The sequence below is a fragment of the Oncorhynchus mykiss genome, chromosome 1 (assembly GCF_013265735.2).
Source record: "Oncorhynchus mykiss isolate Arlee chromosome 1, USDA_OmykA_1.1, whole genome shotgun sequence".
Lineage (NCBI taxonomy): Eukaryota > Metazoa > Chordata > Actinopteri > Salmoniformes > Salmonidae > Oncorhynchus > Oncorhynchus mykiss.
In genome coordinates, this window is record NC_048565.1 from 67,081,978 (window position 1) to 67,100,291 (window position 18,314).

General features: G+C 43.1%; 1 protein-coding gene across 5 annotated transcripts in view; it reads right to left on the minus strand.

The window, feature by feature from the left end:
• Positions 1 to 18,314, minus strand: part of LOC110527477 (cullin-9) — a 67,094-nt gene that overhangs the window by 13,282 nt on the left and 35,498 nt on the right. For all 5 annotated transcript variants that reach the window (XM_021608776.2, XM_021608765.2, XM_021608792.2 and 2 more), the window contains 10 exons: positions 18,124 to 18,306; positions 17,813 to 17,970; positions 16,516 to 16,717; positions 9,184 to 9,355; positions 8,130 to 8,275; positions 7,921 to 8,050; positions 7,490 to 7,692; positions 7,055 to 7,308; positions 5,348 to 5,723; positions 911 to 1,051 (listed from right to left, as the gene is read on the minus strand). In XM_021608776.2, coding sequence (XP_021464451.2) covers positions 911 to 1,051; positions 5,348 to 5,723; positions 7,055 to 7,308; positions 7,490 to 7,692; positions 7,921 to 8,050; positions 8,130 to 8,275; positions 9,184 to 9,355; positions 16,516 to 16,717; positions 17,813 to 17,970; positions 18,124 to 18,306 — 1,965 coding nt within the window. The remainder of the gene's footprint in view (positions 1 to 910; positions 1,052 to 5,347; positions 5,724 to 7,054; positions 7,309 to 7,489; positions 7,693 to 7,920; positions 8,051 to 8,129; positions 8,276 to 9,183; positions 9,356 to 16,515; positions 16,718 to 17,812; positions 17,971 to 18,123; positions 18,307 to 18,314) is intronic.

Here is an 18,314-nt window from a genome sequence, read left to right on the forward strand (position 1 = left end):
GGGGAAGGGTACCAAAAAAATTCTGCAGCATTGACGGTCCTCCGTCATTCTTAAATGGAAGTTTGCAACCACCAAGACTCTTCCTAGAGCTGGCCGCCCGGCCAAACTGAGCAATCGGGGATAAGGGCCTTGGTCAGGGAGGTGACCAAGAACCCAATGGTCACTCTGACAGCGCTCCAGAGTTCCTCTGTGGAGATGGAAGAACCTTCCAGAAGGACCAACATCTCTGCAGCACTCCACCAATCAGGCCTTTATGGTAGAGTGGCCAGGCAAAAGCCACTCCTCAGTAAAGGCACGACAGCCGACTTGGAGTTTTCCAAAAGGCACCTAAAGACTCTCAGAACATGAGAAACAAGATTCTCTGGTCTGATGAAACCAATATGCAACTCTTTGGCCTGAACGCCAAGTGTCACATTTGGAAGAAACCTGGCACCATCCTTACGGTGAAGCATGGTGGTGGCAGCATCATGCTGTAGGGATGTTTTTCAGCGACAGGAAGACTTCTCAGGATCAAGGGAAAGATGAACAGAGTTAAGTATAGCAAGATCCTTGATGAAAACATGCTCCAGAGCACTTAGGAAATCAGACTGTGGAAAAGGTTCACCTTCCAACAGGACAACGACCCTAAGCAAACAGCCAAGACAACACAGGAGTGACTTCGGGACAAGCCTCAATGTCCTTGAGTGGCCCAGCCAGGGCCCGAACCCAATCAAACATCTCTGGAGAGACCTGAAAATAGCTGTGCAAGATGCTCCCCATCCAACCTGTGACAGATCTTAAGAGGATTTGCAGATAAGAATGGGAGAAACTCCCTGAATACTTTCCAAATTCACTTTAAGGGTGATGCTCTCGTGTGTGTGTGTGTGTGTGTGTGGGGGGGGGGGGGGGGGGGGGGGGGGGGGGTGCAGACCTTGGCGATGGTGTCCTTGTTGGTCAGGATGTTGAAGAAGAACTGAGAAGTAGGTTGTGCTCGGCAGTCTGTTATTGGACAGTTGCAGTTCATCACCAGGTTCTGCTCAATTCTGGCCGTGAGGTACTCCTGCCAGCAAGACTAGGAAGAAAAAATAAATCATCATGAAATGGGAGTCCTGTGACAAACTGTTCACACATAAATTAGGAGCAGATGTTCCGACTCAACATGAACAGTCTAATTCATCCTTAAAGCAGCAATCAGCAGTTGAAATAATAACAAAGCTCCCTCAACCCGGTTTCAGGTAAAAAGCGGAGGGCTGGGGTTGGAGAAATCTAACCGCTCAAATTTATAGACCGAGCTATCCATGAAGGGACTGACCATCCATGATATCAAATTTGTAGTTTAAACCATGCTTTAAGGCTGTAGTGTTTGTTTACAAACATTGTAAAACAATCTTATACACTGCTCAAAAAATAAAGGGAACACTAAAATAACACTTCCTAGATCTGAATGAATGAAATATTCTTATTAAATACTTTTTTCTTTACATAGTTGAATGTGCTGACAACAAAATCACACAAAAATGATCAATGGAAATCAAATTTATCAACCCATGGAGGTCTGGATTTGGAGTCACACTCAAAATTAAAGTGGAAAACCACACTACAGGCTGATACAACTTTGATGTAATGTCCTTAAAACAAGCCAAAATGAGGCTCAGTAGTGTGTGTGGTCTCCACGTGCCTGTATGACCTCCCTACAACGCCTGGGCATGCTCCTGATGAGGTGGTGGATGGTCTCCTGAGGGATCTCCTCCCAGACCTGGACTAAAGCATCCGCCAACTCCTGGACAGTCTGTGGTGCAACAGTCTGTTGGTGGATGGAGCGAGACATGATGTCACAGATGTGCTCAATTGGATTCAGGTCTGGGGAACGGGTGTGCCAGTCCATAGCATCAATGCCTTCCTCTTGCAGGAACTGCTGACACACTCCAGCCACATGAGGTCTAGCATTGTCTTGCATTAGGAGGAACCCAGGGCCAACCGAACCAGCATATGGTCTCACAAGGGGTCTGAGGATCTCATCTCGGTAGCTAATGGCAGTCAGGCTACCTCTGGCAAGCACATGGAGGGCTGTGCGGTCCCCCAAAGAAATACCACCCCACACCATGACTGACCCACCGCCAATCCGGTCATGCTGGAGGATGTTTCAGGCAGCAGAACGTTCTCCACGGCGTCTCCAGACTATGTCACGTCTGTCACGTGCTCAGTGTGAACCTGCTTTTATCTGAAGAGCACAGGGCGCCAGTGGCGAATTTGCCAATCTTGGTGTTCTCTGGCAAATGCCAAACGTCCTGCACAGTGTTGGGCTGTAAGCACAAACCCCACCTGTGGACGTCGGGCCCTCATACCACCCTCATGGAGTCTGTTTCTGACCGTTTGAGCAGACACATGCACATTTGTGGCCTGCTGGAGGTTATTTTGCAGGGCTTTGGCAGTGCTCCTCCTGATCCTCCTTGCACAAAGGCGGAGGTAGCGGTCCTGCTGCTGGGTTCTTGCCCTCCTACGGCCTCCTCCACGTCTCCTGATGTACTGGCCTGTCTCCTGGTAGCGTCTCCATGCTCTGGACACTACGCTGACAGACACAGCAAACCTTCTTGCCACAGCTCGCATTGATGTGCCATCCTGGATGAGCTGCACTACCTGAGCCACTTGTGTGGGTTGTAGACTCCGTCTCATGCTACCACTAGAGTGAAAGCACCGCCAGCATTCAAAAGTGACCAAAACATCAGCCAGGAAGCATAGGAACTGAGAAGTGGTCTGTGGTCACCACCTGCAGAACCACTCCTTTATCGGGGGTGTCTTGCTAATTGCCTATAAATTCCACCTGTTGTCTATTCCATTTGCACAACAGCATGTGAAATGTATTGTCAATCAGTGTTGCTTCCTAAGTGGACAGTTTGATTTCACAGAAGTGTGATCGACTTGGAGTTACATTGTGTTGTTTAAGTGTTCCCTTTATTTTTTTGAGCAGTGTATTTTGGGTTCTGATGGGGTAAAGACAGTTTAACTAAGCTCATGGGGCATTTATAAAAGTTCCAGTGCCTTCAGAAAATATTCACATCCATTTACTTTTTCCACATTGTGTTGTGTTACAGCCTGAATTCAAAATGGATTCCATTTAGATTGTTGTGTCATTGGCCTACACCCAGTAAATACCCCATAATGTCAAAATGGAATTATGTTTAAGAAATTTTTACAATGTAATAAAAAATGAAAAGCTGAAATGTCTTGAATCAATAACTATTTAACCCCTTTGTTATGGCAAGCCTAAATGCATTCAGGAGTAAAAATGTGCTTAACAAAGTCACATAAGTTGCATGGACAACATGATTTTTGAATGACTACCTCATCTCTGTACCCCACACATACAGATGTGGTCCCTCAGTTGAGCAGTGAATTTTAAACTAACCTAAATGAGTGAAAAGGAAACCTATTCCAAAACATGCAACGTTTGCAATAAGGCACTAAAGGAAAACGGCAAACAATGTAGCAAACAAATGTACTTCATTTCCTGAATACAAAGTGTTATGTTTGGAGCAAATCCAAAACACATCACCGAGTACCAATCTTCATATGGTGGTGGCTGCATCATGTTATGAATCGTTTTTTTTTTTAGGATAAAACTAAAATGGAAGAGCGCGCTAAGCACAGACAAAATCCTAGAGGAAAATATGGTTCAGTCTGCTTTCCAACAGACTGGGAGACAAATGTACCTTTCAGCAGGACAATAACCTTAAACACAAGGCCAAATATACACTGGAGTTGTTTACCAAGAAGACAGCGAATGTTCCTGAGCAGAGTTACAGTTTTAACCTAAATCGGCATGAAAATGATTATCTAGCAATGATCAATAACCATCTTGACAGAGCTTGAAGAATTTTTGAAAGAATAATGTGCAAACACTGTACAATAGCCAAATCCACTAATTTGAAGGGGTGTCTGTGGACACTCCCTCAAATGAGTGGATTCGGCTATTTCAGCCACACCCGTTGCTGACAGGTGTATCTAATCGAGCACACAGCCACGCAATCTCCATAGACAAACATAGGCAGTAGAATGGGCCGTACTGAATAGCTCAGTGACTTTCAACGTGGCACCTTCATGGGATGCCACCTTTCCAACAAGTCAGCTCGTCAAATTTCTGCCCTGCTAGAGCTGCCTCAGTCAACTGTAAGTGCCGTTATTTTGAAGTGGAAACGCCTAGGAGCAACAATGGCTCAGCCGCGAAGTGGTAGGCTACACAAGCTCACAGAACGGGAACTCCAAATGCTGAAGCACATAAACATTGTCTGTTCTCGGTTGCAACACTCCCTACCAAGTTCCAAACTGCCTCTGGAAGCAACGTCAGCACAATAACTGTTTGTCGGGAGTTTAATGAAATGGCTTTCCATGGCCGAGCAGCCACACACGCCTAAGATCAACATGCGCAATTCCAAGTGTTGGTTGGCGTGGTGTAACAATCGCCACCATTGGACTCTGGAGCAGTGGAAAGGCGTTCTCTGGAGTGATGAATCAAGCTTCACCATCTGTAGTCCGACCGACGCCAGGAGAACGCTACCTACACCAATGCATAGTGCCAACTAAGTTTGGTGGAGGAGGAATAATGGTCTGGGGCTGTTTTTCATGGTTCGGGCTAGGCCTCTTAGTTCCAGTGAAAGTAGATCTTAATCCGACAGCATACAATGACATTCTAGACGATTCTGTGCTTCCAACTTTGTGGCAACAGTTTGGGAAGGCCCTTTGCTGTTTCAGCATGACAATTGCCCCGTGCACATAGCGATGTCCATACAGAAATGGGTTTTCGAGATCAGTGTGGAAGAATTTGACTGGCCTGCACAGAGCCCTGACCTCAACCCCATTGAACACCTTTGGGATGAATTGGAACGTAGACTGCGAGCTAATATCGCCCAATATCAGTGCCCGACCTCACTAATGCTCTTGTGGCTGAATGGAAGCAAGTCCCCGCATCAATGTTCCAACATCTAGTGGAAATCCTTCCCAGAAGAGTGGAGGCTGATTTAGCAGCAAAGGGGGGAGAACAACTCCATATTAATAATTAGAATGAGATGTTTGACAATCAGGTGGCCACATACTTTGTTGTGTATTTCTCTATCTCACTTCAAATAACGTTGTCATTATGGGGTATTGTGTATAGATGGGATGGGAAAATATATACTAAATCCATTTTGATTTCAGGTTGTAACAAAATGTATGAATGCTTTGTGAAGGCAATAATCAATGGGTACATATCATTCATTCCTAAATAAAAAAATATATATAGCAACTTCAAAATGTCCCTTTAAAGCATCTATACAAGATTCAACTAGTTTAAAGTTAGAAAAGGATTAGAAAAATCGGTAAAGTGACAGACCCGACAGCAGTAGTGCATGCAGCAGAGGGTGGGAACAGGCTCTGCCTCCCCTGTTTGAGAGATGAGGCACACAGGGCAGCTGGACACAGGGCTGTGGGGTGGCTGGGGGTTCCAGCCCCTCAGCCCAGCAGCCATGACCAGGGAGTCTGGGTCGTCTGTGTAGCGCTGGATTAGCACGTCCATGTTCCACTTGCAGTGGACCAGCAGGTGCTCTGCCCGGTCCAGGTCCAGAGTCAGGGTGCCAGAGACCTGCTGCACTGTGCGCTGCATCAACTGCCGGACCTCCTCCTGGTTCATAGTCCGGCCCATGGACAACAGGACAGCCTCCAGGACCCCGTCTTCCACACTCTGAGGGGCTGCGAAGATGCCTTCCAGGCTGGAGGAGAAGACACAGCGGGTCACAAGAGGTAAGTTACATCTATGGAAATCTTAACCTCTAAACGTGAGGAGGGTCACAGTTTAGTATAATTACGTTACTCTCATTTCAGAGAACAAGCATGTGTCATTAAAAACAGTGCGGCAGAATAACATCCTTATGGAAAGCAGAGCTTGTAATCATCAGGTTAGTAGTTTGTGTGATTTTAACTGCAAAAAGTTGTAGAGACAAATTGTGGTATCTTTATTAAAAAAAGATCACCCCACACAGCATTTCTAGACTACTGTATTATACCCACACAAAATAAGAAAGCAACGCCTCCCGGGTGGCGCAGTGGTTAAGGGCAGCTCCAGCTGCGCCACCAGAGACTCTGGGTTCGCGCCCAGGCTCTGTCGTAACCGGCCGGGCGGCGCACAATTGGCGTCATCCGGGTTAGGGAGGGTTTGGCCGGTAGGGAAATCCTTGTCTCATCGTGCACCAGCGACTCCTGTGGCGGGCCGGGCGCAGTGCGCGCTAACCAAGGTTGCCAGATGCACGGTGTTTCCTCCGACACATTGGTGCGGCTGGCTTCCGGGCTGTGTTAAGAAGCAGTGCGGCTTGGTTGGGTTGTGTATTGTAGGACGCATGACTTTCAACCTTCGCCTCTCCCGAGCCCGTACGGGAGTTGTAGCGATGAGACAAGATAGTAGCCACTAAACAATTGGATACCACGAAATTGGGGAGAAAAAGGGGTACAAAAAAAATAAAAAAATAAAAAAATAAAAATAATAATAATAAGAAAGCAACAAACATGGTTCAAAGTTCAAATGTTCTTTATTATTTATATTAATAGAACATTAAATAGATATAGATGCTCTTTTGACTGTTTCTCAACATATGGCAAAACAGCCTAGATATTTTTTGTGTTGCATGTATTAGACTATTAGAGCCATGGGTTTCTTTGAAGGTTATGGCTTAGATAAACAGCATCAGTAGTCAATGGTCATCCTGTATGTGAAATGACTGACATTGCCATGCAGCCACAGTTTAGGTCAATGTGTATTTAAAAAGCTCAACTAGGACAAAGAACAAGTACATATGGCACAAATAAGTGCTGTAACGTCAGGGCTGAAGACCTCAACCCAATTGGTTAGCTATTAAAGCATTTATGCAATGGCTATAGCAGACAGACATATACATGGAAAATAAGGCCTGTTAGTAATTATTATACTCTCCTTCCCTACAATTCAAAAACAAAGAACTTGCCCTGAGATACAGAATTAACCGAGAGGCCACACCAGCAATTTACATTAAAAACCCTTCCCCCACTAGGTCAAGGGTCATCCGCACACCTGATGTCAGCGTTGCTGCTGCTGGGGTTATTCTTCAGCTCTGCCTTGCTGAAGGAGAAATGCGCCTGGCCCTTCTGGGGAGTGGAGGGGTCTTCAGGCAGGAACTCCACGATGTGGGGGCTCTCCTCGTTGCGCCTGATGTAGCCCTTGCTGATGACGTGCATGACACAGGACAGCACGTCTGTAGTGCTGCAGCTGAAACGCACCGAGCCTGGGGAACGAGTCACCTCCCGCTTCTGACACGTCTCCAACACCTGAGGGAGGACAAGGGATAAAATAAGGGACATAAAAGACACCCACTGCTAGCTGTCGTTCTCCCCTGAACAAGAATTTGTTCTTAACTGACTTACCTAGTTAAATAAAAGTTAAATAAAATAAAAACATAGGATCAGTTGATCATCTCCATTGGTCACACATGAGGGAACAAGGCCTTACTCTGAACACCAGGTTGTCTATGTTCATCTCTTTCTCAGCCTTCATGATCTGGATGACGAGGCAGTAGATGAAGTTCCTCTTCCTCTCCAGCGAGCAGGCAGCGTCCTCGTCCACATTCAGGTAGGTCTGCTTGGGCAGCAGGTAGCAGTAACTGTGGTTTTCCAAACTCTGAGACAGAGCTTTTATGTTCAACCTCAGGACTCCTAAGTGTAGAGCAGGACAAAACCATACATCCAGTCCAACTCCACAAACGCCAACAGTAAATTCAAAGCTGTCATGAAAATAACATCTAACTGGGGAACAATTCAGGGGATGGAATCTTTTTTTGTAAAAAATTGCTGGATTGGAAGGATCCACAGTAGCTCCATAGAATGCATTTCTGAAAGGCTCAGAGAAAGAGCTAGCCAGGGAAAGACAGAGCGGGAGCTCACCATTCACAAGATTGTTGTCAGGGCTGTCTGTGGTGAGAATGCCCTTCTCTGCAGTGAGGGGAGACAGTGCATGGGCCAGCACTGTCGGAGAAAGGCCTGTAGCCTGCTGAAGAGCCTCCACAGATACATCCTGAAAATAACAACAGGAGGTAGTTTAGTGTCAATTTAAAACATTTGATTATTAAACTCAATTTCCCCCATCTAGTTACCGGTTGGTGGTTGAACTGTAGGAGGATGTACATCTGCAGGGTGGAGACGTAGAGAGTGCAGGAGCCATAGTGCAGCTCTGCATGGCCCAGCCAGGTCCACTGTAGACGCCGGGGCTTACTGTGGGTCAGATTGTACATGCACTGGCCTGCAGACAAAACACACACCACACACCAATCAGCCTCTAGCACTTCGTTCTCATAGATGACATTATAACGGACTGGCTCTGATGGAACTTTGCGAGATTTTGGCTTATGAGAAAGATCTAAAATATACTAAAACAAAAATTAAACGCAACATGCAATACTTTCAAAGATTTTACAGTTCATATAAGTAAATCAGTCAATAGAAATAAATTCATTAGGCCTTAATCTATTAATTTCACATGACTGGGCAGGGTGGGCAGGCTCAGCCAATCAAATAGATTTCCCCACAAAGGGCTTACATACAGAAATACTCAGTTTCATCAGCTGTTTGGGTGGCTGGTCTCAGACAATCCCGCAGGTGAAGAAGCCAGATGAGGTCTTGGGCTGGTGTGGTTACACGTGGTCTGCAGTTGTGAGGCCGGTTGCACATATTGCCAAATTCCCTAAAACGATGTTCGAGGCGGCTTATGGTATGAGAAATGAACATTCAATTCTCTGGCAACAGCTCTGGTGGATATTCCTGCAGTCAGCATGTCAATTGCACGCTCCTTCAAAACATCTGTGGCATTGTGTTGTGTGACAAAACTACACATTTTAGAGTGGCCTTTTGTTGACCCCAGCACAAGGTGGACCTGTATAATGATCATGCTGTTTAATCAGCTTATTGGAATGCCACACCTGTCAGATGGATGATCTTGACAAAGAAGAAATGCTCACCAACAGGGATGTACACATCAGGGTTTTTTTTGTGCATATGGAACATTTCTGGGAATATCTATTTCAGCTAAAGAAACATGGGACCAACACTTGACATGTTGCGTTTATATATTTGTTCAGTGTATAATCAATATGAGGAGAGAAACACACAGCCCAAACTTTGTGAAAAGACAGATGACAGAATGGGACTGACTGTTAGAGTAGAAATCTGTGAACTCGGCCAGGTAGGTGGAGAGCTGCTTGGGGAAGTATCTGCTGGAGTTGTCCAGGTAGCAGGGTGAGGAGACTGCCCAGCAGCGAGGAGACAGGACCAGCACCTTCACTTCACTCTCCTCATCAGGCTCGGACGACTGATCATCCATCATCTGCAGCACAGAAAAATACAACATTTTTGGGAGGTTATGGGTTGGATTCCCAATAGGACATATAACATAGTAATGTGTTGTCATGACTCTCCTGTGAGGATCCAAAGGATCAGATTACAGTGGATCAGCTCTACAGCGCTCCGGGGAGAGGAATGATGTGGGGGTTTTATGACATCTCACGTAGATCGTTAACAATAGGCAGCAGACGATTCCTTTTGGGGCCTAATTTGGACAAATGGAATGCATCTGTGTTACAGAAGAGTTTGCCACCCAAGAACTTAAACATTAAACCATGGACAATATATTTCAATATCCGAATATTGGGAATGATGAGAGATGGAATATGGAAAATTACTGTCTATGTTGTGATGTCATTAAAAGTTGCATGAAGACGTTATAACGAAAACATTGTAACTTGAAGAGCTTTCATATGTGTATGTCATGTTTACATACTTTACATTGTGTGGAAAATATCCAAGATAAAGAATGTTTTTATGACGATAAGATTGTGATTTTAGTTCTCTAACGAGATCATATTGTGATACCTTGACTCGTAACTAGCCACGCCCCAGGGAACCCAGAGAGCGTGCCAGCCTGATGTAAACACCTCAATTTTACAAAAAGGTATAAAGCATTTGAGTTAAGAATTAACATATCAGACTAGAAGGGCCACAAGCTGCAGCTGAGGTCTACGATTAGTCACGACCCCGAAACGCAACATTAGGTTGAAGACAAAGGAACCTCTTAATCATTGCTATGGTTAAGTACTGTATCTAAGAAAGTGAATTTAAGCAGGACAATCCGGTTATTCTCTTCAAATCATTGTTTGCCTACATTGCTCTTATCCCCACTCTGGGATCATCTACACGGCTCAGAAGACCCCTCTTCCAGAACGAGTACAAGTAAACAGACAACTAAGAGAAAGGACATTGTGACATCTCGTGGACAATCAGAGAATTACACTGAGGAACAGACCCCTTCTCACCGAGCAGAACTCTGCCCACAGAGGCCTGGGCCCAACAGAGACACCCAACGAAGACCTTCAACACGTAAATACATGCATTACTTCTTACCCATAAGAGCGGCAGTTCGGGGCAAGATATTAGGGCTATTATAAGTATAGTTTCCAAATGTATCCAAGTGTTGCTTCTCTTTGTCGCTTTCTCGCTCTTTAAATTTAAATCTCCATCTTGTGTAGCCAGTGTCATATTGTATTAGTCCGCGAGGGACTTGTCATCGTGTTAAGTTTCTTATCAATAACCTACACCGCGTCTATCATATCTTATCATTTAGCTTCTCAGTAAATAATCAAATCAATATATTGTATTGTACAGAATGATTAGTAAGACTCAGGTTTGTGCAGATTTACGAAGTCAACGACGTTCAGATTGAAACTGATGAGGAAATGATTAATTGGTGACTGGTACGATGTCTATATACTCTGGAGTTAATTCGGGAGATTAAACATACATTTCCCGTGGTGCCCCAAATTCCTAATGAGTTAGTTGTTACATGATTAATTTAAATTTAGAAATAACTATTTGATAAATAGCAGTCATCACAATGATAGTCACGTCACGACAATGTGTATGCTGCTTTGGAGTCGATCATATGTTATATACAGTGAGCTACAAAAGTATTGTGACAGTGGCACAGAGTACATTCTGTACTCCAACACTTTGAAATTATACAATGACCGTGGGGTTAAAGTTCAGACTGTCAGCTTTAAGTTGAAGGTATTTTCATCCATATTGGGTGAACCATTAAGAAATTGGTTTTTGTACATAGTCCACCAATTTTAAACAGATCGAAAGTATTGGGACAAAATCACTTACAGTTGAAGTCAGAAGTTTACATACACTTATGTTAGAGTCATTAGAACTTGTTTTTCAACCACTCCACAAATTTCTTGTTAACAAACTGTAGTTTTGGCAAGTCAGTTAGGCCATCTACTTTGAGCATGACAAGTAATTTTTCCAACAATTATTTACAGACAGATTATTTCACTTATCACAATTCCAGTGGGTTAGAAGATTACATACACTATGTTGACTGTGCCTTTAAACAGCTTGGAAAATTCTAGAAAATTATGTCATGGCTTTAGAAGCTTCTGATAGGCTAATTGACATCATTTGAGTCAATTGGAGGTGTACCTGTGGATGTATTTCAAGGCCTACCTTCAAACTCAGTGCCTCATTGCTTGACATCATCGGAAAATCAAAAGAAATCAGCCAAGACCTCAGAAAGAAAATTGTAGACCTCCACAAGTCTGGTTCTTCCTTGGGAGCAATTTCCAAGTGCCTGAAGGTACCACGTTCATCTGTACAAACAATAGTACCCAAGTATAAACACCATGGGACCACGCAGCCGTCGTACCGCTCAGGAAGGAGACGTGTTCGGTCTCCTAGAGATTGTCGTACCTTGGTGCAAAGAGTGCAAATCAATCCCAGAACAACAGCAAAGGACCTTGTGAAGATGCTGGAGGAAACCGGTACAAAAGTATCTATATCCACAGTAAAAATGAGTCCTATATCGACATAACCTGAAAGGCCGTTCAGCAAGGAAGAAGCCACTGCTCCAAAACCACCATAAAAAAGCCAGACTACGGTTTGCAACTGCACATGGGGACAAAGATCGTACTTTTTGGAGAAATGTCCTCTGGTCTGATGAAACAAAAATAGAACTGTTTGGCCATAATGACCATTATGTTTGGAGGAAAAAGGGGTATGCTTGCAAGCCGAAGAACACCATCCCAACCGTGAAGCACGGGGGTGGCAGCATCACCCCCCTGCTTTGATGCAGGAGGGACTGGTGCACTTCAAAAAATAGATGGCATCATGAGAAAGTAAAATGATGTGGATATATTGTGCAACATCAAGACATCAGTCAGGAAGTTAAAGCTTGGTTGCAAATGGGTCTTTCAAATGGACAGTGACCCTAAGCATACTTCCAAAGTTGTGGCAAAATGGCTTAAGGACAACAAAGTCAAGGTATTGGAGTGGCTATCACAAAGCCCTGACCTCAATCCTATAGAAAAATGTGTGGGCAGAACTGAAAAAGTGTGTGCGAGCAAGGAGGCCTACAAACCTGACTCAGTTACACCAGCTCTGTCAGGAGGAATGGGCCAAAATTCACCCAACTTATTGTAGGAAGCTTGTGGAAGGCTACCCAAAACGTTTGACCCAAGTTAAACAATTTAAAGGCAATGCTACCAAATACTAATTGAGTGTATGTAAACTTCTGACACACTGGGAATGCGATGAAAGAAATAAAAGCTGAAATAAATCATTCTCTCCTATTATTCTGACATTTCACATTCTTAAAATAAAGTAGTGATCCTAACTGACCTAAGACAGGGAATTTTGATTAAAATGTCAGGAATTGTGAAAAACTGAGTTTAAATGTATTTGGCTAAGGTGTATGTAAACGTCCAACTTCAACTGTATGTCTATTAAAGTAGTCAAATGTTTTTAGTATTAGTTCCCATATTCCTAGCAATCAATAACTACATCACACTTGTGACTCTACAAAGTTGGAGTCATTTGCTGTTCGTTTTGGTTGTTTCAGATTATTTTGTGCCCAATAGAAATACATGGTAAACAATGTAGTAACGTTTGGAATTGCTTTTATTGTAAATAAGATTAGAAAATGGTTTCTAAACACTTCTACATTCATTTGAAAACTATCATGATTACAGATAATCCTGAATGAATCGTGAATAATAATGAGTGAGAAAGTTAGACGCACAAATATCATACCCCCAAGACATGCTAACCTCTCACCATTACAATAGAAGGGGAGGTTAGCATTTTCTGAGGGGTATGATATTAATGTCATCTGTAACGTTCACTCATCATTATATTATATTCTTATTTACATTAAAAAAGTTACTCCAAAATGACACTACATTACTTACCATTAAGCCCTTTACTTTTTCAACATTTTGTTATGTTACAGCCTTATTCTAAAATATATATTTTTTTAACATTTTACTCAATCTCCACACAATGCCCCATAAAGACAAAGAGAAAACTGTTTAGAAATGTTTGAACATTCATTAAAAATGAAAACAGAAATACCTTATTTATATAAGTATTCAGACCCTTTCCTATGAGACATACAATTGAGCTCAGGTGAATCCTGATTCCATTGATCATCCTTGAGGTGTTTCTACAACTTGATTGGAGTCCACCTGTGGTAAATTCAACTGATTGGACATGATTTAGAAAGGTCCCACAGTTGACAGGGCATGTCAGAGCAAAAACTTAAGCCATGAGGTCGAAAGAATTGTCCGTGGAGCTCCCAGACAGGATTGTGTTGAGGCACAGATCAGGGGAAGGGTACTGAAAAATGTCTGCAGCATTGAAGGTCCCCAAAACCACAGTGGCCTCCATCATTCTTAAATGGAAGAAGTTTGGAACCACCTAGCCAAACTGAGCAATCGGGGGAGAAGGGCCTTGGTCAGGGAGGTGACCAAGAACCCAATGGTCACTCTGACAGAGCTCCAGAGTTCAGGCAAAAGAGTTCAATCTTGGTTTCATCGGACAGATAATCTTTAATTAGCCTTTTACTGAGTAGTGGCTTCCGTCTGGCCACTATACCATAAATGCTTAATTGGTGGAGTGCTGCAGAGATGGTTGTGGAGTGGACAACCATCTCTGCAGCACTCCACCAATTAGGCACTCCATCAATTAGGCATGTCTGGAGGAAACCTGGCACCATCCCTACTGCCGTGACTCAGAGTATCATTACTCTGATGACTGCTATTTTACCAACTAACTCAGTATTTTACCAACTAACTAACTTAATTATTACTCAATTAAATGAATCATGTAACAATTAACTCATTAGGAATTTGGGGCACCACGGGAAAAGTAGTTTAACAAATTACTTTCTCGCGACTTAAACTCTAAAGATATATATATATATATATATATCTCTGTCATCAATAACAGTCAATTAATCATTACCTCCGTTTCATTCTGAACGTCGCATAATCCTTAGATCCGCAAGAACCCTAGACCTTTTGAATATTCAGTACAACACAAATTGATTTAATTTATTTACTAACTAAATAATAACACAGAATACACATACATACATGATATAAAAGTCCCTAGTGGACTGGCAAGATATGACGGCTTGTTACACATATGGAGAGGGAAGAGTGGTGCAGCGATCTAAGGCAATGCATCTCAGTGCTTGAGAAGTCACTCCAGACACCCTGGTTCGAATCCAGGTTGTATCACAACCGGCTGTGATTGTGCGCCACCCTATGGGACTCCCAATCGGCCCAGCGTTGTCCGGGTTCGGCCAGTGTAGGCCATCATTGTAAATAAGAATTTGTTCTTAACTGACTTGTCTAGTTAAATAAATATTAAAATAAAATAAAATTAGAGTGAGAGAACACTTGGAAACATTTGGAATCTACGCTCATGGAAATATTAATACTTAGCACTCTAACCTCTCAAACGGATTAGAAATGCAATACATATTTGTGACCCGATTCAGGAAACTAGACGTATGTCGCAAGTCACAACTTCACAGGAGAGCCGATTGATCATAAAAAATATTTTTATCAAAATGTGTTTTTTGGCAGAAATGCCTTGAACTTGTATGCCATCTGTAAATACGAATAAAATGGTTTAACTACGAGCCTTGTTGGTTAAACCACAGAAAAAGCTGGCAACCTTCCCACAAGCCATGATCAGCTGAGATAATGAGTGGGCTGGACATGCAGAGAGGAGTTCAGATTTGTCTGCCATAGTCAAGGCTTCTGTCTATTTGAGCTCGTCAGTCTGTTGGTAATCCTGTGCGAAAGCGGCTTTTTGAAAAATGTATTGTGTAGTGGAGCTGCATAAGTGTTGCTCTCTACTTTCTGGAGGATCACTTTTTGAAATCAGTGGAATTGGTTTATATGAAACGCAATTACCTCATTTAGAATGCTAAAATCACATTGCTATCTTCACCAAAGTATTTTCCTATTTATTAATATATTTTATACATCATTTAGATGTAAACTTGATATATAGAATGCGTACACTTTAAGAATTACAGTTACTAGGTTATACCATCCTTAATGACATCACAAAATAATAAAACTATATGACAGGATTATTCTTTAGATCCCCACACACCAATCTTAGGAATATTGTGCCAACATTCATTCTTTGTCCGTTAAGAGTTTTTGGCGGAAAACGGATTTCTTTCTCAAAAAAGTTACGACCCATTGTTAAGGTGTCAAGACCGGCACATCCCCCCCTTCCCCTATTCTGTGGGAGAGAGGAGGTCTGGCTATCTTCAAACACATGCCTAGTTAATGGGTCTTTTGATCCACTGTCGGGAGAGTCATGACACTATGGTGAAGCATGGTGGTGGCAGCATCCTGTTATTGGGATGTTTTTCAACACAGCAAGGACTGGGAGACTAGTCAGGATCAAGGGAAAGATAAACGGATACAGAGATTCTTGATGAAAACCTGCTCCAGAGAGCGCTCAGGACCTCAGACTGGGGCGAAGGTTCACCTTTCAACAGGACAATGACCCTAAGCACACAGCTAAGACAACCCAGGAGTGGCTTCGGGACAAGTCTCAATGTTCTTGAGTGGCCCAGCCAGAGCCCAGACTTGAACCCGATCTAACATCTCTGGAGACACCTGAAAATAGCTGTGCAGCGATGCTCCCCATCCAACCTGACAGAGCTTGAGAGGATGTGCAGAGAAGAATGGGAGAAACTCCCCAAATACAGGTGTACCAAGCTTGTAGCGTCATACCCAAGAAGACTCGAGGTTGTAATCCCTGCCAAAGGTGCCTCAACAAAGTACTGAGTAAATGGTAGGAATACTTACGTAAATGTGACATTTCAGATATTATTTTTGGTATTTTCTGCAAAAATGTCTAAAAACCTGTTTTTGCTTTGTCATTACAGGGTATTGTGTGCAGTTGATGAGGGTCTTAAAAAAAAAAAAAATGTTTTTGAATAATCCTGTAATGTAACAAAATGTGGAAAAATGTATGCATGCATGCATGCATGCATGCATGCATGCATGCATGCATGCATGCATGTATGTATGTATGTATGTATGTATGTATGTATGTATATATATATATATATATATATATATAAAAACATTGCAGTGGTGGTTTTTATTCTCTGCTCACCTCTTCGTTGACATCCTGCAGGGTCTTGTCCAGCTGCTGGAGGCGGTAGAGGTGGAACTCCTGCTGCAGCTCCTCAGACTCACTGAGATTCTTCAGCATCTGCTGGGGGAAGCGGTTTGGGAAGCAGGTGCCTATCTGCATTATGACAGCAGTCTCCAGCCACACCTTGCTTTGGCCCAGCAGCCTGTCACCGAGGTAGTACCTGTGGAGGAGGGGGATGGGGAAAAGAGATGGATTGAGACTCTAGACAATGCTACAATATGGTCCTTTTATGAATGATAAATGGTCTTAGGGTCGACTCACAGTACAGAACAATTATATTGCAGGTCGGTAACGTGTTAAATCGAGATAATATTAGTTGAACAAATGAGCTTGTTATGTTGAATTGTGTTGCAAATTCTATTATGTGAGCAGTGAGACAGACATAGCTTAGGCTACTAACCACACATGTGTGGTCACATGTGTGTGGTGTTGAAACATTCCTAAATTGTCCACGTGTAGAGCTTATGTTCCCTTCCAACTCTTGACAATACATTTCCAAGTTTATTTTCCCTGACTCCTTGCTCACATGAAAATGGCTAACGTGACAGGAGAAATAAAAAGGTTATGATGGTGGAATACACCATCGTGGAAACGGGGGCTGCACAAATCATTTTTCCAGTCATTGTGGACGAGAACAACAACCCGGTAGATGGATACCCAACTGGCAAAATTGCAGGTAGTTATTAGTTTACGATATTTTGGTTAATTATTACATGAATTCAAGTTTTTGTTCATTTAGACCAATACGCAGTCCATATAAAGTTTAAACCTATGAGGCTGGTAAAAGTTTGAGTAGCCAATAATCTACAGCATATTCAATTCTGGGAATTGTTTATTTAAATTAAACAGATTATTAAAAAAATACTAAATGTAAGGGTATTGTTATGTCGGCTATAAGCTTCAGCAGGGAAGGAGGCGGCTAATAAGAAGGCTATTTTTTAAAAGCAATTTGAGTTGTGCAGCATTACATTGTGAAAATTACAAGACGGGCATTCCTTCTTAATTCATGACATGGTTTCCTTTTATCCAAACATTGAATAGACATGTAGACTAATTCTAATAGTGTACTACTCTGGAGTCATAAAAATAATGAAATAAATGTATGTTATTTGGCGGGTCACAGATCGGCTCCAGGAACAATTCTAGGTAGATATCGGGTAGGGCTTGGAATTTATTTGGCCGGCAGGGGGCAGGTGCGGTTCCAAAAAACTGACCCATGCAGGAATCTGCTAGAGATAAAGAAATGTGGCCTTACCTGTAACAGTGCTCAAAGGTGTTGGCAAGCTCCAGGCCGGAGAGGAAGAGCATAGGTTCTAGAAACTGCTGCAACTGGTTAAGAGTTTCCACGTTGCCAGAGTCCACTCCACTCTCCTGGATCATCATGTCGATGTACTGGGCAAACCGCTCACTCATCTGCAAACACAGAGATAGCGAATGTAACCCACACAGACATGTTACAGGTACACTGTCAGGTCACGTTCATTTGGACTATTGCCGTTTTCCGTTGCTTGCCCTAATGAACATGACCCAGGTAGTATTGAGTACAGGTCATTCAGTATAACTCACATGCATGGCGGTGAGGATGGAGAGCTGTAGGAGAGCAGCAGAGAAACCGTGGCGGAGAGCCAGCACAAATGCTGTCTGTTGGCCAAACAGCTCCTCCATGGCATTCTTCAGATGGAGGTACATGTTCCTGTAACGCTCCACAAAGTCTGGCAGACTGCACGTCGAGTCCAAGAACTTCTTCACCTGTTAAA